A 22,377-nucleotide genomic window follows, 5' to 3' on the forward strand; every position below is an offset into this window, starting at 1 on the left:
TCTCTACATATGTATACATACGTGTCACTTGTTTAAATATTTTTCATAGATGATACAATGCAATGCAATCGATATTTTGGTGAGATAATACCAGTTATCAGATTTTCAATGTTGTTTAGAAAGGATACAGTAGCATGGTGTCAATGTTTAAATCTAATTTATTTAACTGAAAAGCAGAGCTTATGCGTTTTTTTAAAAAAAAGGATGGTGATTAGATGCAGCCTTGAAGAACTATAAGTTACAGTTGCTATGGTGTCTGGTCAAAGATCAATTTGAACTTTTCAAAGCATTGTTATAATTAGATTACAGCTAAAAATTACTATTGCTTTATGCAGTTTAAATTAAAGACGCGAGCTCTTGTTTTAAATCGATTTGAATGCTTACAAAGTACTGTTTTCTTAAGTTGGTTACTGGAAGTCTGGGAACTGTTACTGTGATTGTCTTGTCCCCCACCCCTTAAGGTTTTGATGAGCAAGAAGTAATTTGGAATAAAAGAGGATTTACCTCTGCGGTCGGCAAGACATTGCCTTCGCCAACGCTGATCCACTGGATTCTTGCAGAGGCCAAGAGCAGGCAAACACCCTTACGATCTCAAAGTGAAACACCCCCTTAAGATCTTTCAGGAGTGCAGAGTGAGGACCTGTGGATGAAATCAATCCAGGCAGCCAGCAAACGTGAGGGCTCATGGCCCAAAGTTGCCCTTAACAGAAAAGATCAGGATAACTTGTTATTTTAATCAGGGCAAATAGGTAGTTTCGCAGTCACTTCTAATGAGATGGTCTGTTGAATCCACACTCCTAGTGGGCACAAGAAGGGTGAGAGAAATTTGCAGATTGATTGCATTGGCCCGTTTCAAAGGACCCAGAAGGGTAACCAATAAGTCATGGTTATAATTGATTGTTTTACCAAATGGGGTCAAGTAGCAAACATCAGAAATTGTAACTGGGTTTGAGGGAAAAAGCAACAACAACTTGTATTTATATAGCACCTTTAACGTAGTAAAACGTCCCAAGGCACTTCGCAGGAATGTTATAAGACAACAACAATAAATTTGACACTGAGCTACATAAGAAGAAATTACAGCAGATGACCAAAAGCTTGGTCAAAGAGGTGGATTTTAAGGGGCATTTTAAAGGAGGAAAGAGTGGTAGAGAGGTGGCGAGGTTTAGGCAGGGAGTTCCAGAGTTTAATGCCCAAGTAACAGAAGACATGGCCACCAATGGTTGAGCGATTATAATCAGGGATGCTCAAGATGGCAGAATTAGAGGAGTAGTGACATCTCGGGGGGGGGCGGGGGAGGGAGGGTTGTGAGGCTGAAGGAGATTACAGAGATAGGGAGGGACGAGGCCACGGAGGGATTTGTAAACAAGAATTTTGAAATCGAGGCATTGCAAGCAGTAAATATGATGGAATAAAGATTCAGAAAGCAACCGATTTTGTCCCCTTTCTACTGTCAAAAGCTGCAGGAGTTCTTTGTTTTCAGCACACTGTCTCTTTACAAAGCCCGTGTGAATGTTCTGGTGTCACTGCTGTGGCTCCACCCTCTTTTTCAACATGTAAGAATGTTACAAAGATTTAGTTTAGTTGTGAAGACTAATTTTTTCATCCGTTATAGTCAGTATTTTTACAGTCAGTCGCCTGAAGAGGGAACAGAAAGAATAATAATGTATTCACAGTGTTTTTGTAAACATGTGCTATTTTGATAATGTTAGCTGTTCTGCATTGTGTTTAGTTAATAAAATATTGGTCTTAATTAAATTGTAATTGTTGAGGTTAACTAACCTATTAAATTGAGAAAACCCAATTTTCATTGTGGCCACAGTGAAATTCTGGTTATTGTAATTTATGTAGCGATCTTTAATTCCTGACATCAGAATATCACATGTAAAAAATTTCAGTTTTGAGTTTCTTAAATTTTTAATGATTTGAAGTGTATAAGAAGTTAATGTTGAATGTAATTGATGTGGTTTTGTGCATCTAAAATTTTGAGGCATTCAAGGTGATTCTGCATGTTTAATCACCTTGGTTGCACTGGATTTCAAAATTCTTATGTTTATTTTCAAATCCCTCCTTGGTCTCACCCCTCCCTATCTCTGTAATCTCCTCCAGCCCCACAACCCCCCGAGATTTTGGCGCTCCTTTAATTCTGCCCCCTTGAGCATCCCTGAGTACAATCGATCAACCATTGGTGACTGTGCCTTCTGTTGTCTAGGCTCCAAGCTCTGGAACTCCCTGCCTAAAACCTCTCCGCCTCTCTATCTCTCTTTCCTCTTTCAAGATGCTCCTTAAAGCTTACCTCTTTGACCAAGCTTTTGGTCACCTGCGCTAATTTCTACCTATGCGGCTCGGTGTCAAATTTTTATCGCATAACACTCCTGTGAAGCGTCTTACATTAAAGGTGCTATATAAATACAAGTTCTTATTGTTGGAATGTGATTGCTGTTTGTAAACTGACAGCGCCTTTTGATTTTGTGATTGCCTGTGGTCAGAAAAAATATCTGTAAAAATAAATGATTAAAGAATCAATCATCTGTTATTTCTATGAGGACCATCTGGAAAATCTTTGGTTTGGACACCTCTTAAATAAAAAAAATGCTGTCTTGGCCAATGAGAACGTTTTATTTTAAGTTAATAATTTTGTGACTAATGATTTCTGCTGTTTTAATGGATTTTCAATTCCTAAAACGTTTGGTAGGATTTGTGTGCAAGTTTTAAAGGTACAAAGACTTAAAAATGGAGTTTGGTTCTTTTTCATTCGGCACAGTTTTAAAAAAAAATTACGTTAAGTGGCACAAGTGTGTGCACCTGACGATATCGTATAAACATGCAAAGAAGTTAGCCGTTTCTACTGACAGCTGGTTTTAATTCACCAAACACCAACTTTTAAATTGCTGAATATAAATATTGGGCATTATTAAATTTAAAGTTTCTTAATTTGAGTGGATATTTCCCCAGTGACAGAATGAAATCATGAATTGACAAATCAGTCCCCTGAGTTCTCCAGAAAAAACACAATGGATTTTCTGTTTTTTGGGTTCAGATGAGTGTTTATTGTCCTGGCTTACCGAGAGCAGCTCTTTGACATAAAAATGGCTTCATAGAGTTACGAAGCAAATGTTGTTGGAAAAGTGCAAGTGTAGATTCAATAGTGTTAAGAATTTAAGACGTTATCTGCAGACATCCGCAGATATCAAATGTCACAGTGTGGTGACGTTTTGGACTAAGATTTTGCCTCTCAAAGGCTCGGCTTTAACCCAGTCACTTGTTATCTTCAGGGCGAGAGTGCTCGAGGGTGGGATGGGGAAGAGGGAGATATGGGAGTCGCCGCCAAATGTAATTGCATGTAATTCTATCTCTAATGTAACACCACCAAGCCTGGGCATCATTTGTTGCTGGAATTGGAATTGATAAGATAAATTGATACGAGCTGCAATTTCAAGCACTCAAGAAGGAAAAAATTAGCAGAAGTTTAAGGAGATAATCATATTTTTTTTTTTAAAAAAGGAGTGTAGTTTAGGTGCTTAATGCTACGTACCAATGAATACTTTTTTGGGGGGAAATAAAGTTGAACATCCCCAAAATATAATAATGAATAGTCAGTATGGATTTCAAAAGGTTAAGTCTGGTTTAACCAACCTCATTGAATTTATTAAAGAGGTGACAGGTAGAGTAGACAATGGTAATGCAGTAGATATAATTTAGCTAGATTTTCAAAAGGCTTCGATAAAGTACCCCATAATAGACTGATGAACAAGGTCAGAGAATGCAGAGTCATGGAGCATCTACCAGAAAAGATAGCTCGCTAGCTTCAAGACAGAGTAAAAGGTAGCTATTCACAGCGGCAGAAGGTGGATTGTGGTGTTCCACAAGGATCAGCGCTGGGACCACTGCTGTTCACAATTTATATTAATGATTTAGACCTGGAATCAAAAACACAATTTCTAAATTTGCGGATGACACCAAATTGGGAGCGATAGTTCTACATAATTTCTTACATTACAACAGTGACTACACTCCAAAAGTACTTCATTAGTTGTAAAGCGCTTTGAGATGTCCGATGGTCATGAAAAGCGCTATATAAATCCAACTCTTTCTTACTGAGGAGGACAGCAACAAATTACAAGGGGACATTAATAAACTTGCAGAATGGGCATATAATTGGCAAATGAAGTTCAACACAGATACATGTGAGATATTACATTATGGTAGGAAGAATAGGGGGGTCACTTATTAAGTGGAGGGTGTGAGTCTAGGTGGGTAGAGGAACAAAGGGATCTTGAGTACAAATACACAAATCACTCAAAGTTGCGACACAGATTAGCAAGGCGATAAAAAAAGCAAACCAAGCACTAGGGTTTATTTCTAGGGGTATAAAATTGAAAAGTAAGGAAGTTATGCTAAATCTGTGTCGAACTTTGGTTAGACTTCACTAAGAGTACTGCATACAGTTCTGGTCACCATATTATAAAAAGGATATAGAGGCACTGGAGAGACTGCGGAGAAGATTTACAAGGATGATACCAGAAATACGAGGGTATACATATCAGGAAAGGATGAACAGGCTGGATTTCTTTTCTCTTGAAAAAAGGCTGAGGGGTAACCTAATACAGGTCTTTAAAATTATGAAAGGTTTTGATAGCGTGAATACAGAGAGAATGTTTCTACTTGTGGGGAAGGGCATAACTAGAGGCCATCAATACAAGGTAGTCACCAAGAAATGCAATAGGGAATTTAGAAGAAACTTCTTTACCCCAGAGAGTGGTGAGAATGTGGAACTCGCTCCCAACAGGGAGTGGCTGTAGCAAATAGTATCAATGCATTTAAGGGTGGGCTAGACAAGCATGAGGGAGAAGGGAATAGAGGGTTATGCTGATAAATTTAGTTGAGGAAAGATGGGAGGAGGCTCAAGTGGAGCATAAACGCCGGCATGGACTGGTTGGGCCAAATGGCCTGTTTCTGTGCCGTATACTCTATATAATCCTGTGTAATCAACAAAGCCTTACAGTCCAATAATGCTGCTCTTTGGATTTGGGATAATTTTGAAATAATAAAATGTATTTAAACACAATATAATGTGTTCTTTTGAGAAACTTGAGCAAAATAAACAAAAATGTGTCGATAACTTGGCCCAAGTTGGGAATGTTTAGTCGCTGATGCAAGGGTTAATGATAATATGGTACTGGGACAGAAAAGTTCCTCCAGGGCTCATGAATGTGATGAAATGGAAATTACTGAGATGTGTAAAATTGGACGAGGGGAAGTGATTAAGGATACAAGATAGAAACAGGAAAATTACACTACCAAGTGGGAATAATACTCCAGGGTCAGTCAGGAAAGCGTAGTTTAGAATGGTTAATTGATAGCTTTCTCTTGGAGATGTTTGTGTCCTTGCCCATTCTAAACGATAAGGAAAATGCATTGGATAGCCTAGCCACTACCCGAGACATCGGAACCATGTAGGGGGACATAAGCTAAGATCTCCAGACACCATCTCATTGATCTAATTGAAACATATAAAATTCTGAGAGGGCTTGACAGGGTAGCTGCTGAGAGGCTGTTTCCCCTAGGTGGAGTGTCTGGAACTAGAGGTCATAGTTTCTGGACAAAGGGTCTACCATTTAGGACGGAGATGAGGAAACATTTCTGCACTCACGAGGATTGTGAATCTTTGGAATTTTCTACCCCAGAGGGCTGTCATTGTATAAATTCAAGGGTGAAATTGATTGATTTTTGGACTCTAAGGGAAGCAAGGGAGATGGGGATCAGATGGAAAAGTGGAGTTGAGGTCGAAGATCAGCCATGAATGGCAAAGCAGGCTTGAGGGGCCCTATGGCCTACTCCTGCTCCTAATTCTTATGTCCTTACCCCATGATCTTTTGATAAGGTAACCTGAAAGCCCAAGAATGGCTTGTATATGGTGTCACATAAGGAATGACTTCGGGATACTGGTGTGCATGCAAATGTGAGGCAACTAGCATGCGACAATGCATAATGACAGATGCGCTGAAGAACAGATCTCAGCCATGCTCAGTTACTTGACAACAGCACTTCATGAAATACGGCTTCGGAGAGTGAGATACTTTTTAATGCTCCATTGAGAAACCCACAGAAAAATTATCCGCAAGATGGATAAGGGTAAGGGGAGAGCTGGAGTATCTTTAAGTCCATGATTTATTGATAATATGGCATACTGTAGCTTTCTAGTGATTTTCTTTGACTGTTTCATGATGTGTAATATTGGCCAAATGAAACTTAGAGCAAAAGTGCAAATGGTATGTGATGCTAAGAAGCTGAGGACCTTAGATAAAGCCTTGCAGAGTAACCAGGGGCTGATTCAGATTAAGACCGAAAAGTACTAAAGGAACCCCTTTTCTTGGATCACTTCTGTAGTTTAAAATCCTAATATTGAAAGACTGACGTGCACAAGACTACAATGAATTTGGGGGAGGGAGTGGAGAAGTCACAAGACTGCAATTAGTTGGGGGGGGAGAGGGAGGAGAAGTCACAAGACCTGGGTATGGTCCATCCATACAGACCTTGGGGAAAGAGAACAAAGAACCTATGCTGCCTGCCTTCCTGCCGTTTTGAGCTTCTTGCAAAGGTAAAATTTAAGTATGGGCGGGGGGGCAATACTGACAATGCCATACCTTGTGCGAGCCTTCTGCATAATGGTGCTATGCAGGAGACAATTGATTCAACGTCATCACATGGGGAACATCAAAGCCCGTAGGGTGCTGGGCAGGAGGCCTTACCCACTTTGGGTATATCGAGACAGGTGTTCGTACCTGCAGCTGAGTGATGCAGACTGTGTCAGAAGGATGTGTTTCTGCAACGAAGTTGTAACTGAGATCTGGGAGTTGGTGAAAGCAGACCTGCAACCTAGAAGCATCAGCAGGACTGCTTTGTCAGTTGAAGTGAAGGATACAGCTGCACTTTCATTCTATTCATCTGAATTGTTCCAGGCCACAACTGGGGATGTGCGCGCCATTTCTCAACATGCAACACATATCTGCATTCGGCAGGTGACAGCTACAGTAAATGCATGTCAGGGCTGTGGGCTTCTCCAGAATTGCTGGCTTCCCAAAGGTAAAGGGATGCATTGATTGTACCCACATCACCTTGCGAGCACCTTTGGAGGATTCGGCGATGTACAGGAACAGAAAAGGCTTCCACTCCATTAATGTGCAACTCGTGTGTGACGACATGCATCGCATCATGGCAGTTGATGCAAGATACCCTGGGAGCACCCATGATGCGTTCATCCTACGCGAGAGCATTATATCTGCCATGTTTCAGCAGCAGCCAGAAGGGCAGAGCTGGCTACTAGGAGACAAAAGGTACGGCCTCACCATCTGGCTCATGGTGCCTCTACGTATAACCCGAATGGAAGCTGACCAGGAATACAACATAATCACACATTGTGACACGCAGCATCATGGAGAGGACCATTGGCATCTTGAAACAACGTTTCCGATGCCTGGACCATCCGGAGGCTACTTGTAATACTCCCCTGAGATTGTCATTCAGTTCAGTGTTGTGTGTTGCAAGTTGCATAACTTAGCCATCATGAGGCAGAGCAGCTGGTAGTAGAAGATCCACCTGAGGTGAGAGTGGCTGATGATAATGATGAGGAAGATGAAGATGACGAGCAGGAGGATGAGGAAGTACCTGAACCCAGAGCACGACGGCAAAAGAGGGCGGGCGATCGTGCCCCTTTAACGATTGCTCGAGCCTTGCGCCAGCAGCTCATCTGTGAACGCTTTGCTGCCTAAAGGCTCAGCGGCAACTATTCGTCATGTTCCGTAATGTGTTGTGTTAATGGAACAAATGATGGAAATGATTCTTTGAGTTTCAAAAGTTGTGTTAATAATGGAACAAATAATGAAAATGATTCAGATTTAATGTAAAATATATTTTATTCAAAAATTTAACAGTTCTTTGTACTTAACTTACTCAAACTTTAAAGTTTTCAGTTACGATCACTTACAAACTTTAAGATCACTGACTAACTTTTAAACTTGTAAATTTACACAACTTACAAAAATCTTTTAATTTGAGAACAACAGTTACAACAGTAACAATAATAATAACAGCAGCAGCAAAGAAAGGCTGCACCCATCTCTCCTCCACCTTATTCTAAGACCGCCCGCTGCACTTGTTCGTAGTGACTCCACCCCTGCCTGCAGGCGGTGGTGCAGTGTTTCTGGGATTGATACCAAGCTTATTCTTTCTAAGATCTCGGGGAGTGCGCACCTCGAGGAAGGGGGGGGGCGGGGGGCGGCAGCAGGCGGCAATGTGGAGGGCCCAGGCGGCAATGTGGAGGGGCCCGGCTTGGTCCCCTTCAGAGGCTGGTGTGGAGATTGAAGTGGGAGTGGCAGTTGATTCTGTCAATGGGCGCGGGGTCTGGACATGTTTCCTTATAGCAGCAGCTAACTCCAACATGCCGTCCCTCATGTGCCCTTACCGTGTCTCAACGACCTGCAACATTTCCTCCCTCATGTTGAGCAAAACTGTCTCAGCTACCTGTGACATTCCCTCCCTCATGGTCACTGATACGATTTCAGCTGACTGAGATATTCCCTCACTCATGGTCTCGAACATCGTTCCCTTTTCTCGTGAGATTGCTGTTACTTCTCTCGACAGTCCCACTACCTCATCACCCACCCCACTGATGGTATCCAGGAGTGATCGTGTAGGATCAATGATCTCCCCCACTCATTGCCATCATCTGAACCACACCTGTTAGATCCTGCACGTCAGGAGAGCACGGTCAAGCTCTCCTTCCCCTCCTCCCCATGGGTGTGGCTCGCACCCCAGCACTGGGACCCACAGCCTCGGAAGGTGGGGCCCTGGCTGTGTCTCGCTGCACCCCACTACTGGGACCCGCAGCCTCGGATGTTAGGAAACCATGGAATGTCCCACCAACACTCAAACCACTAGTCACGGAAGGGGCTGGCACCTCAATGGGTGGCACCTGAACCTTGGTGGTTGCTTTTCTCCAGGCAGGACCCATCAAAGCAGCGACCCTCTCTTCCAAAGGTGTCAGTGGCAGTAGATTTGCTGGGCCTCCTCCTGTTTGAGTTCTCTCTTTTATTATGTGCCACCTTCCTCTGCAAAGATGAAAATGCAACTTTTTAGAGAGGGTGTCTTTCTGCTGGGTAGGACATATACAGATGGTCACATTTACAATTGAAATTCCATTGAATAAACAAAAATATTACTTACACTAACTACTTGACCAAGGTCCTGTCACTTCTTTTTACACTGGCCTCCAGATCCCGTGGTGGTCACCATTGCACAGTAATCTTCTGCAACTTGGTTCCAGCTTTTCTTCATTTCTTTGGGTGGAACTTTTATGTGACCTCTGCTGGTGTCCAACTGGTGACATCTGTTCTCAATCACAATAACTAGTACCTCCACTTCATGCTGTAAGAAATTCTTGGTCTTTGCACCGTGTTGCATCTTGTACTGCTGCAGCTCTGATTTTTCCAATGCTCACACACAGCACTCCTACTCACATATACAACTAGCTCTTTAAAAATGGCCGATTGCCAACTTGGAGCTGTACTGCGCATTTGCGTCCATTGATATAATGTCAAAAACGTCATTTTTTTTGTTGCACATGCGCAGAAGCTGCGGCATTGTTTTTTCAGCGCAGACAGCAGGCTCCACTCACCCCCCCTCGAGTGGACACGCAGTGCGGTGCCAAAAGTGAATTATACACCGGGAAAACTTTGGCAAAATATTTCTGGTCCATTTCTGGCCCAGAAAAATGAGCATTAGTCTGGCAATACGCCAGAAAATGGGCTTGGGCAAAATTGAGCCCATGGAGTTGGAAATTTGCTGCGTGTGGTAATGAAAGGGTTCATAAAAAGGTTAGTTTCAAAACAGGTTGCCAGCCAGCTCCAAAAGAGAGAGTGAGAAACATTGGGAGATACTTGCATTGGAAGCAGTTCAGAGAAGGTTCATGAGGTTGATTCCTGAGAGGAAGAGGTTATCTTATGAAGAAAGGTTGAGCAGGTTAGGCCTATACGCATTGGAGTTTAAAAGAATGAGAGCTGATCCTATTGAAACGTATAAGATTCTGAAGGGGCTTGACAGAGTAGATTCAGAGCGGATGTTTTCCCTCATGAGGGAACCTAGAACTGGGGGCATAGTTTCAGAATAAGGGGTCGCCCATTTAAAACGGAAATTAGGAGGAATTTCTTCTCTCAGAGGGTTATGGGGAAGGAGCAGAGAAGAGGAGTTGAGGCCAAGATCATATCGGCCATGACCTTATTGAATGATGGAGCATGCTCGAGGGGCCAATTGGCCTATTCCTGCTCCTATTTCCTATGCTCTTATGAGATAAGGCAGGTAGTTAGTCTCACGTGGTTTTTTTTCAGGGTTTGTCTCAGTTAAATAGATTGTTCTTTAAAATAGGTCATTTAGTGATATTGTAGCCATGATTTACTCAAGTGATTATATATTTTACGCTTGCAACTTCAATAATCAATGATGTCGTATATTAACCAAGAGTATATTTGACCACTTTCAGGTGTATTACTGCGGTTTATCCATGAACTTATTGCTAGCTGTCGTGTTGGGCTGTGTCAAGCCCCTCATTAAATCTCAAAGCCTCTTGACTGGGACTGCAACTGGGACTGTGTTGTCAGGAGCTTGATCACCAGTGAGATCAGCCTATGGTCAACACGGGGCGGATCCACGTCTATCGGTAAAGGCATCGCTAATGGCACAGCAACAGCTATTAATTTGTATCGGTGCGTTGCAAACACCAGCAAAGACAGGGACCCTGCTGCTCTTGGCATACCCTACATGGGAGACACTCAGAACACCTTTGCGATCCTTCCTGGGACGCGGGAAATGAGCTCTCTCAATTTCCCTCAGGTCTGGAAATACCATGCTGACTGCTATGGGGGCGAATCCAGGTTTTGGAACTATACTTTGTTTCATCGTGGTCTGTCTACATCAAAGTAATCAAGAAAGTGGAGATGTCAGATGCAACCGCCCATTCGGCCACTACTGGAAGTCCATTTGCGGATAAGAGTCCCAGCAACGGCTTTTGGGGGGTTTTCAAAACCTATCAGACCTTATGTAATGATGTGAGGTTAGAAATCTTCCCTACTTTGTCTGATTTTTCAAAAATTATGATCAGGTATATTACTAAAACCTTTGAGGGGCTCTGCCAAAAGATGTTGCCCGAAAAACATAGAGAGTTTATTACTCCATTATTATGGAGAGAAATTCAGCTACAGATATAGATGCAGTTCCAAGTGATAACACCACACACCCCGAGTAGCTGGAGAAGAAAATGGGATTTAGCTGAATGGTTGGGTATGGGGGCTAAAGCAGGGATGTTGGATGAACAACAAGTTTTAGAGTCTTTGAAGGAAATGGTTGAAAACTTTTGGTTGACTCAGGAGAAAACGAATGAAGTAATAAATGACACGGTGACATCTCGATCTCAGATCTCGAAAGGGATTACATGCAGCAGGTACGGCTCGTTTGTGCTGTCACAAGTAGAAAAGTGATTGGAAGATATTGAGAATAATCATATCGCTTCTTATATAACTGATGAACAGCTAGATAAATGGTCTGGTGCTGGAGGAATACATTGTAATGTTAGGCGCCTGGCATCTGTTTCTTCAGTAAAACATTCCTATGAAGGGTCGAGAGAAGGACAATTTTTCACTGTGATGATTCTACACAACCAGAAGCACCTCGAGATCTTCACGGTAGAGTCCATAGGCATCCTCAAAGGGGACACACATAAGAAATTGGTTAACTATCCAAAGGTACAGGCCAACTTCCCCAGCATTGAAGCATTGACCACACTCGACCAGCTCCGTTGGGCAGGTCACATTGTCCGCATGCCCAAAGTAAGCGCTCTACTCTGAACTCCTAAATGGCAAGCATTCCCCAGGTGAGCAGAGGAAACGTTTCAAGGACACCCTCAAAGCCTCCTTGATAAAGTGCAACATCCCCATCGACACCTGGAAGTCCCTGGCCAAAGACTGCCCTAAGTGCAGGAAGAGCATCCGGAGGGCGCTGAGTACCTCAAGTCTCGTCGCCTAGAGCATGCAGAAAACAAGCGCAGGCAGTGGAAGGAGCGTGCGGCAAATCAGACTCCCCATCCACCCTTTCCTTCAACCACTGTCTGTTCCACCTGTGACAGAGACTGTAATTCCCATATTGGCCTGTACAGTCACCTGAGAACTCACTTTTAGAGTGGAAGCAAGTCTTCCTCGATTTTGAGGGACTGCCTATGATGATGATTGGCAAAGAGTGGTGAAACCTGGGTGGCACCAGATTTATCTTGCTGTACTCTGATCAAAGAAACGTTGATGTGTCAGTGTGATGTTACCCAGAACAATGTGCTGGCTTGTGGTTTTACCCTGGATCAGTATGAATTGTGCTGGTGGTATTCAAAGCTGGAAATCAGGATAGGCAATATATATGGAAAGAGGTCTTTGCTGTGTGACGATATTGGACTTGGCTTATCGTTATAGGGAGCAAGAGTGCCCTGCGTTAACTCCATCGCTTTGCTTTCCTTCCAAGTTACCGACAAAAATTGCAGGTTCTATCCTGATCCCAGTAAATGTTCAAAATGCTACGGAAATTGGTTCAAGGGAGGAAGCCTAGAAGGCGGTTATGCAGTCTGGATATCCGATTCCACCACTGTCACCGAGTCTTAAATCTGTACATGGCTAGACAATCCCATCGGAGCACCACCAAATTCACTAGTCAGAGTAGGAATCGCAGGATAGCGCAGATGAATACGTGGCTTGAGCAGTGGTGCAGCAGGGAGGGATTCAAATTCCTGGGGCATTGGAACCGGTTCTGGGGGAGGTGGGACCAGTACAAACCGGACGGTCTGCACCTGGGCAGGACCGGAACCAATGTCCTGGGGGAGTGTTTGCTAGTGCTGTTGGGGAGGATTTAAACTAATATGGCAGGGGGATGGGAACCAATGCAGGGAGACAGAGGGAAACAAAAAGGAGGCAAAAGCAAAAGACAGAAAGGAGATGAGGAAAAGTGGAGGGCAGAGAAACCCAAGGCAAAGAACAAAAAGGGCCACTGTACAGCAAAATTCTAAAAGGACAAAGGGTGTTAAAAAAAAACAAGCCTGAAGGCTTTGTGTCTTAATGCAAGGAGTATCCGCAATAAGGTGGATGAATTAACTGTGCAAATAGATGTTAACAAATATGATGTGATTGGGATTACGGAGACGTGGCTCCAGGATGATCAGGGCTGGGAACTCAACATCCAGGGGTATTCAACATTCAGGAAAGATAGAATAAAAGGAAAAGGAGGTGGGGTAGCATTGCTGGTTAAGGAGCAAATTAAGGCAATAGTTCGGAAGGACATTAGCTTGGATGATGTGGAATCTATATGGGTAGAGCTGCAGAATACCAAAGGGCAAAAAACGTTAGTGGGAGTTGTGTACAGACCTCCAAACAGTAGTAGTGATGCATCAAACATGAAATTAGGGGTGCGTGCAATAAAGGTGCAGCAGTTATAATGGGTGACTTTAATATGCACATAGATTGGGTTAACCAAACTGGAAGCAATACGGTGGAGGAGGATTTCCTGGAGTGCATAAGGGATGGTTTTTTAGACCAATATGTCGAGGAACCAACTAGGGGGGAGGCCATCTTAGACTGGGTGTTGTGTAATGAGAGAGGATTAATTAGCAATCTCGTATTGCGAGGCCCCTTGGGGAAGAGTGACCATAATATGGTGGAATTCTGCATTAGGATGGAGAATGAAACAGTTAATTCAGAGACCATGGTCCAGAACTTAAAGAAGGGTAACTTTGAAGGTATGAGGCGTGAATGGGCTAGGATAGATTGGCGAATGATACTGAAGGGGTTGACTGTGGATGGGCAATGGCAGACATTTAGAGACCGCATGGATGAACTACAACAATTGTACATTCCTGTCTGGCGTAAAAATAAAAAAGGGAAGGTGGCTCAACCGTGGCTATCAAGGGACATCAGGGATAGCATTAAAGCCAAGGACGTGGCATACAAATTGGCCAGAAATAGCAGCGAACCCGGGGACTGGGAGAAATTTAGAACTCAGCAGAGGAGGACAAAGGGTTTGATTAGGGCAGGGAAAATGGAGTACGAGAAGAAGCTTGCAGGGAACATTAAGACGGATTGCAAAAGTTTCTATAGATATGTAAAGAGAAAAAGGTTAGTAAAGACAAACGTAGGTCCCCTGCAGTCAGAATCAGGGGAAGTCATAACGGGGAACAAAGAAATGGCGGACCAATTGAACAAGTACTTTGGTTCGGTATTCACTGAGGAGGACACAAACAACCTTCCGGATATAAAAGGGGTCGGAGGGTCTAGTAAGAAGGAGGAACTGAGGGAAATCCTTATTAGTCGGGAAATTGTGTTGGGGAAATTGATGGGATTGAAGGCCGATAAATCCCCAGGGCCTGATGGACTGCATCCCAGAGTACTTAAGGAGGTGGCCTTGGAAATAGTGGATGCATTGACAGTCATTTTCCAACATTCCAATGACTCTGGATCAGTTCCTATGGAGTGGAGGGTAGCCAATGTAACCCCACTTTTTAAAAAAGGAGGGAGAGAGAAAACAGGGAATTATAGACCGGTCAGCCTGACATCGGTAGTGGGTAAAATGATGGAATCAATTATTAAGGATGTCATAGCAGTGCATTTGGAAAGAGGTAATATGATAGGTCCAAGTCAGCATGGATTTGTGAAAGGGAAATCATGCTTGACAAATCTTCTGGAATTTTGAGAGGATGTTTCCAGTAGAGTGGACAAGGGAGAACCAGTTGATGTCGTATATTTGGACTTTCAGAAGGCTTTCGACAAGGTCCCACACAAGAGATTAATGTGCAAAGTTAAAGCACATGGAATTGGGGATAGTGTGCTGACATGGATTGAGAACTGGTTGTCAGACAGGAAGCAAAGAGTAGGAGTAAATGGGGACTTTTCAGAATGGCAGGCAGTGACTAGTGGGGTACCGCAAGGTTCTGTGCTGGGGCCCCAGCTGTTTACACTGTACATTAATGATTTAGACGAGGGGATTAAATGTAGTATCTCCAAATTTGCGGATGACACTAAGTTGGGTGGCAGTGTGAGCTGCGAGGAGGATGCTATGAGGCTGCAGAGCGACTTGGATAGGTTAGGTAAGTGGGCAAATGCATGGCAGATGAAGTATAATGTGGATAAATGTGAGGTTATCCTCTTTGGTGGTAAAAACAGAGAGACAGACTATTATCTGAATGGTGACAGATTAGGAAAAGGGGAGGTGCAAAGAGACCTGGGTGTCATGGTACATCAGTCATTGAAGGTTGGCATGCAGGTACAGCAGGCGGCTAAGAAAGCAAATGGCATGTTGGCCTTCATAGCGAGGGGATTTGAGTACAGGGGCAGGGAGGTGTTGCTACAATTGTACAGGGCCTTGGTGAGGCCACACCTGGAGTATTGTGTACAGTTTTGGTCTCCTAACCTGAGGAAGGACATTCTTGCTATTGAGGGAGTGCAGCGAAGGTTCACCAGACTGATTCCCAGGATGGCGGGACTGACCTATCAAGAAAGACTGGATCAACTGAGCTTGTATTCACTGGAGTTCAGAAGAATGAGAGGGGACCTCATAGAAACGTTTAAAATTCTGACGGGGTTAGACAGGTTAGATGCAGGAAGAATGTTCCCAATGTTGGGGAAGTCCAGAACCAGGGGACACAGTCTAAGGATAACGGGGAAGCCATTTAGGACCGAGATGAGGAGGAATTTCTTCACCCAGAGAGTGGTGAACCTGTGGAATTCTCTACCACAGAAAGTTGTTGAGGCCAATTCACTAAATATGTTCAAAAGGGAGTTAGATGAAGCCCTTACTACTAGGGGAATCAAGGGGTATGGTGAGAAAGCAGGAATGGGGTACTGAAGTTGCATGTTCAGCCATGAACTCATTGAATGGCGGTGCAGGCTGGAAGGGCCGAATGGCCTACTCCTGCACCTATTTTCTATGTTTCTATGTTTCTATCCACGGCAGTGAAATACGGCCATGGAAAGGACATAGGGCAGCTGGGAGAGCAGTGATGATAGGAGACAATGTACATCGCTGGGATAGAATACTCCAACAGGTTTTAATCCCAGTCTGTTCTTATTGTAATTGATATTACAATGCTTTGTACAATATCCTCAATGTATAGTAAATAGAGAGTACTGCATAAGAAATAGGAACAGGAACAGGTCATACGGCCCCTCTAGCCTGCTTCGCCATTTAATATGATCATGGCTGATCTGATCATGGACTCAGCTCCACTTCCCTGCCCGCTCCCCAAAACCCCTTACTCCCTTATCGCTCAAAAGTCTGTCTATGTCCTCCTTAAATATATTCAACGACCCAGCCTCCACAGCTCTCTGGGGCAGAGAATTCCATAGATTTACAACCCTCAGAGAAGAAATTCCTCCTCATCCCAGTTTTAAATGGGCGGCCCCTTATTCTGAGACTATGTCCCCTAGTTTTAGTTTCCCCTATGAGTGGAAATAGCCTCTCTGCATTCACCTCATTGAGCCCCCTCATTAGCAAACTTGGCTACATTACACTCGGTCCCTTCATCCAAATGATTAATATAGATTGTGAATAGTTGAGGCCCCAGCACCAATCCCTGCGGCACCCCACTCATTACCATTTGCCAACTGGAAAATGACACATTTATCCCAACTCTCTGTTTTCTGTTAGTTAGCCAATCCTCTATCCATGCTAATATATTACCCCCAACCCCGTGAACTTTTATCTTGTGCAGTAACCTTTTATGTGGCACCTTATCGAATGCCTTCTGGAAATCCAAATACACCACATCCACTGGTTCCCCCTTATCCACCCTGCTCATTGCATCCTCAAAGAACTCCAGCAAATCATGCTGTAGACATGTTCAGGTAGGCATGTGAGCCTATGTGAAATTTCTTCTGCTCAATATGAGAGATAGATGTGAAAAGTACTTTTTTTTAGTCTTTTCAGTAAAATAGGCCTTTTAGATTCATAGTTGTTATTGCCAGCAGTTTGTGTAACAGTCGATGATTAACCTACGTGAGAATGCACACTGCCTACTGTGGTTGTCTTATGTTTATGGGAGCATAGCATGGGGACCATTGGTTGATTGTTTCTGACTATTTTGGAATGTGCCAGAGTTTTAGGAGGCTGCTTAGCTTGGGAAAACATTGAAATATTGACATACTGGAACAGAACAGGTCAAGTTTCCATAATATAATGAGTGACTTAATGTATATAAGGCAGATGTAAAGCATAGAATATTGGAACGTTCTCGGTGCAAGACTGTACTGCTCCCGTGTTACCACTAGGCCATTCGAGATGAAACACCTCGAAACCTTCTAGATGTTAACAGGTTGTATCTCTCTTATTTTACAATGTCACAAGTATAACCTTTGTATTTAAACCTCTTTACATCTTTTCTTTTATAGCTGTATAAACATATTGGCCTGGAATTTGTGGTTGTAACGAAACTGTCAGCGCTTGGCATCATTACTATCTAAAACTGACCACAACTTCTGGTGTCTGCACATGCGCAGTTAAACATGGAAATCCACAAGTTTCTGTCAGTGATACCCCGCTCCTCCACAGGGTGCACTGCTGCAGTTTTCACATATGGAAATCAGTTAGAAATCGCTGGTTGACATGAACGTCAACATTTACACTATTCTCACTGTAAAAACCCTTGAAAAAATTAAGCCTCTTTGAATGAGGCGTAACTGAGTTTTTAAACAGTGTACAAGTCATAATTACTGCTTAGCAACCTCTCTGGCCCGGAAAAACTAATTTTGTATGTGTGGCGTGTCATTTCTTGCACTCAATTTTAAAATAGTAAAAATTATTTTTTAAGGTTGTTTATGATATTTCAGCTTCTATCTTAATCCCATGCAATGTTCCCCTAATTTGTTTTGGTGAACTCCACCTTTAAGGGGCTGTATGGCCCAGTCACAGTTTTGCGAAATTCCACATTGGCAAAGTCGGTCCCACGCGGTAGAGAACTGTGTGGGCTTAGAGGGAACGCTGATTTCCTGTGTATGACCCAATCTTTATTTTGCTTTTTGTAAAATGATTAAGAAGTGAATGATAAAACCTGCTTTTTACTTTCTGGTTTGCTGTATGTGAGAATTCTTCAATATGATTGGCTACTCAGCTTGCTTGGTGACATCGCTGTTGCTAGACACCACAGATCCCCTATAGATGGCGCCAGATGGAAAGTCATATTGGAAAGGGGGAAATAGATGCCAGAGAGCCCACTAAAACTTTGTGGGCAATTTTCTTCAAGTTCAGTGGCGAGCACCGTAACTTCACCTCTGACCACAAATTCTGGGCCACATACTTTGTACAATGCTACCTCGTGTCTTTGAGTACAAAAATCTGAATCTAATATAAATTATTTACACAGTCTAAACAACATTTAAACACGGATATCTTGGTATTGTATCATCTATAAATTGTATCGTGTTTAAACATCATTTACACACTGTTACCATGGTACTGGATCATCTATAAATAACTTTTGAACATTCATATCATGGTACTGTATCATATGAAAACATTTAAATATTGATACCAAACAACTGTATCATCCATAAACTTCATTTAAATGCTGATACCATGGTACTGTATCCTGTCATTTAAATACTGATATCATGATAGTGTATATACTACATTTAACCAGTAGTACCAAGGTACTGTATCATCTCTAAGAAACATTTAAACACATTAGGATAGAGTTTCCACCAGTTTGCTCTCATGTTATCAGCGGAAAATATTAGGGAGTTTTCAACTTAAGTTACACAATCATAAATCGAGTTTCTACAATCTTTAACGTTGGTTTTAAAATCATATTGCCTAATCAGTATGGCAATGTCAGCTGTGGTTCAGTGGGTAGCACACTTGCCTCCGAGTCAGAATGTTGTAGATTCAAGTCCCACTCCAGGGACTTGAGTACATAAATCTAGGCTGACAGTCCATTGCAGTGCTGAGGGAGTGCTGCACTGCCGGAGGTGCCGTCTTACTGATGAGATGTTAAACGGAATCTGTTCTCTCAGTTGGATTTAAAAATTCCCATGGCACTATTTCGAAGAATTCAGGGGAGTTATCCCCGGTGTCATGGCCAATCTTTTATCCCTCAATCAACATCACTAATACAGATTATCTGGTTATTATCACATAGCTGTTTGTGAGAGTTTGCTGTGAGCATATTGGCTGCCACATTTCCCACATTACAACAGTGACTGCACTCCAAACGTACATTGGCTGTAAAGTGCTTTGAGACGTTCAGTAGTTGTGAAAGACGCTATATAAATCCAAGTCTTTCATTCTTTCCTTCCGTTTGCGACCGTTTGAGGAGACTCTTAAAATTTGAGCTTGTTTTGTTAGTCACATGGGCTATTTTTAAAGTTTTTACATGTTAAAAATTATTTAATTTACTATGAAACTCACCAGTGTTCATCAATGAAATTCATAAGTTATTTAGTATAGATTTTACGTCTTTTTCAGCGATTAAAAATCTGATTACTTACAGGTGGAGGAGTAGGCTCTTATTAAAAAAATACTTATTTTTTGTGATAAATTCATTTTGAGCTGAATTAACAAAACTGTACCAGGTTACCTCTCTCAAATAGACCAATGAATAATTTTAATCCAAAGGAAATAAATAAACGATTACGTTTATTACACTCACCAACGGTGTTAGCTCATGGGAGATTTTAGGCTTGTGATTATGCAAATGAGTTTGGGTGGAAACTTGAACCACAACTGCACCTCGGATAACCAGCACAGCTTCAACTGCAATATGTGCCCAGTTTTATGATTGCACCCAAAGCGAAAACTCTATCCCATGATACCATGGCACTATACCATCTATAAACAACATTAACTCACCGATACCATGGCACTGTACCACCTATAAACCACATTAACACACTGATGCCATGGCACTGTACCACCTATAAACCACATTAACACACAGATACTATGGCACTGTACCACTTATAAACAACATTAACACACCGATACCATGCCACTGTACCACTTATAAAGAACATTAACACACCGATACCATGGCACTGTACCACCTATAAACAACATTAACACACTGATACCATGGCACGATATCATCTATAAATTACATTTACACACTGATACCATGGCACTATAACACCTATAAACAACATTTAAAAACTGGTAATAAGAAAGAACTTGCATTTATATAGTGCCTTTCATGACCTTAGGATGTCCCAAAACACTTTTCAGCCAGTGAAGTACTTTTTGGAGTGTAGTTACTGTTGTGATGTGGGAAACATGGCAGCAAATTTGCACACAGCAAGCTCCCACAAATAGCAATGTAATAATGGCCAGGTCATCTGTTTTAGGGCTGTTGGATAAGGAATAACTATAGGCCAAGACATCGGGGATAACTCCCCTGCTCTTCTTTGAATAGTACCATGAGATCTTTTACGTCCACCTGAGAGGGTAGACTCTGTTTAACGCGTCATCCGAAAGACGGCACCTCCCACAGTCAGTACTGCACTGGGAATGTCAGCCTGGATTTATTTGCTGAAGTCCCTGGAGTGGGACATGAACTCAGAACCTTCTGACTCAGAGGCAAGAGTGCTGCCCACTGACCCATGGCAATGTATTATCTATAAACTATATTTGAACACAGATACTATAGTACTGTATCATCTATAAACAACATTTAAACACTGACACCATGACACTGTACATTTAAATACCTGTTAAAGAGGCAACAGTCTACTGGTACTGCATGCTTATGCAGAGGATAATGTTATGGTATCTGCGTGTATAAATGCAGCTTATATAAATTATATAAAACATAGGAATAGGCCATTAAGCAGAATGTGTTCTGCCATTCAATCAGATCGTGGCTGATCTGTACCTCAATTCCATTTAACCGTTTTTTTTTTCCATATCCTTTGATAAATTACTGTTAGATAAGCCTATCAATCTTAATCTTGAAAATGTCAAATGATCTAGCACCACAACCTTTGAGGCGGGGGGGCGGGCGGGAGAAGAGAGAGTTCTAGATGTCTGCTATTCTTCGTACTTCCTGATTTCACTCCTAAATGGCCTAGCTCTAATTTTGTGATAGTGCCCCATTTTCCCACCAGTGGAAGTCCATATAGACAATATCCATAGACGCACCCGCTATTCACCATGTTAGTGATTTCCGCAAAAAATTCAACTTGATTAGTCAGACATGACCTACCCTTTCACAAATGCAATCTTTGATCAACTCATACTTTTCCAACTGCTCGGTCATCTGAAAATTCCAGTAACTTTCCACCAACTAATGTTAAACTGACAGGTCTGTAGTTTCCTGACTTCTCCCTTCCTCCCTTCTTAAATAATGAAGTGACATTTGCAATTTTCCAATCCACAGGCACAACTCCTGAATTTGAAGAGTGTTTGATAATGATGACCAATGTTTCTGCAATTTCTTCACCTAGTTCTTTTAATAGCCTGGCATGGAAACCCTCAGGACCTGGAGATTTGTCCCATTCTTTTCGCCATCACCATTTTTGTCACTTATATTAAATCCAGTAAGTTCCTCTCCTTAATTTATTTTTATACTTCCCTTGTATCACCAATATTTTGTCCTTTTCCTCTACTGTACAAACAAATACCAAGTATTAATTTAACAAGGCTGCTATTTCCTTATTGTTCATTATAGTCTCACATGCATCTGTCTTTAATGGCTCCACATTCCCCTTTGGCACTCTCTTTCTCATAATATATTAATGTAAACTTTTACTGTTAGCTTTGATATCCCTTGCAAGTTTTGTTTTCTATATTCCCTTTTTGCACCTCTTATTACTTTCTTCGAATCCCTTTGTGACCATATTTTTTATAGCTCTCCCAGTCCGCTGGATTTCCATTTTTCTTTACATTTGTGCAAGCCTTCGCTTTTCGCTTGGTACTGCCTCGTTTTGTTGGCCATGGTGGCTTAACTGCCCAAGTGGAGGAGTTTTTTTGTTGCCTTTTAGGGGTTGAAAAAATAATTGACCATTCGGGTGTTGACAGAATTTATGGCAAGATGTGATTTTGAAGTGGTTGCCTGGCGTCTGGCTGGAGCATACATACCCAGAGTATGGTTCTGTCCATTGGTGTCAATGAGCTGGACTGTAACCGATTTGTGCTGTTGATCATACAGTGTTGTACCATCTGCAGATAAATAAATTAGAACCGAACTGGCCACACCAGGATGATCAAAACAGACCTATGTTTTAAAAAAGAAACATGAAGAAAGCAGCATTTGAAATATCAGAAGTGTTTTTAATCCAGTAACGGGACAAGAGGAAAATCTGCCATTGGGAG

At 42.3% G+C, this 22,377-nt stretch overlaps 1 protein-coding gene across 1 annotated transcript in view; it reads right to left on the reverse strand.

The window, feature by feature from the left end:
- Positions 1 to 22,377, reverse strand: part of pappa2 (pappalysin 2) — a 586,487-nt gene that overhangs the window by 222,845 nt on the left and 341,265 nt on the right. The window contains exon 12 of the mRNA XM_070887395.1: positions 22,144 to 22,279. Coding sequence (XP_070743496.1) covers positions 22,144 to 22,279 — 136 coding nt within the window. The remainder of the gene's footprint in view (positions 1 to 22,143; positions 22,280 to 22,377) is intronic.

The sequence above is a fragment of the Pristiophorus japonicus genome, chromosome 8, assembly GCF_044704955.1.
Source record: "Pristiophorus japonicus isolate sPriJap1 chromosome 8, sPriJap1.hap1, whole genome shotgun sequence".
NCBI lineage: Eukaryota > Metazoa > Chordata > Chondrichthyes > Pristiophoridae > Pristiophorus > Pristiophorus japonicus.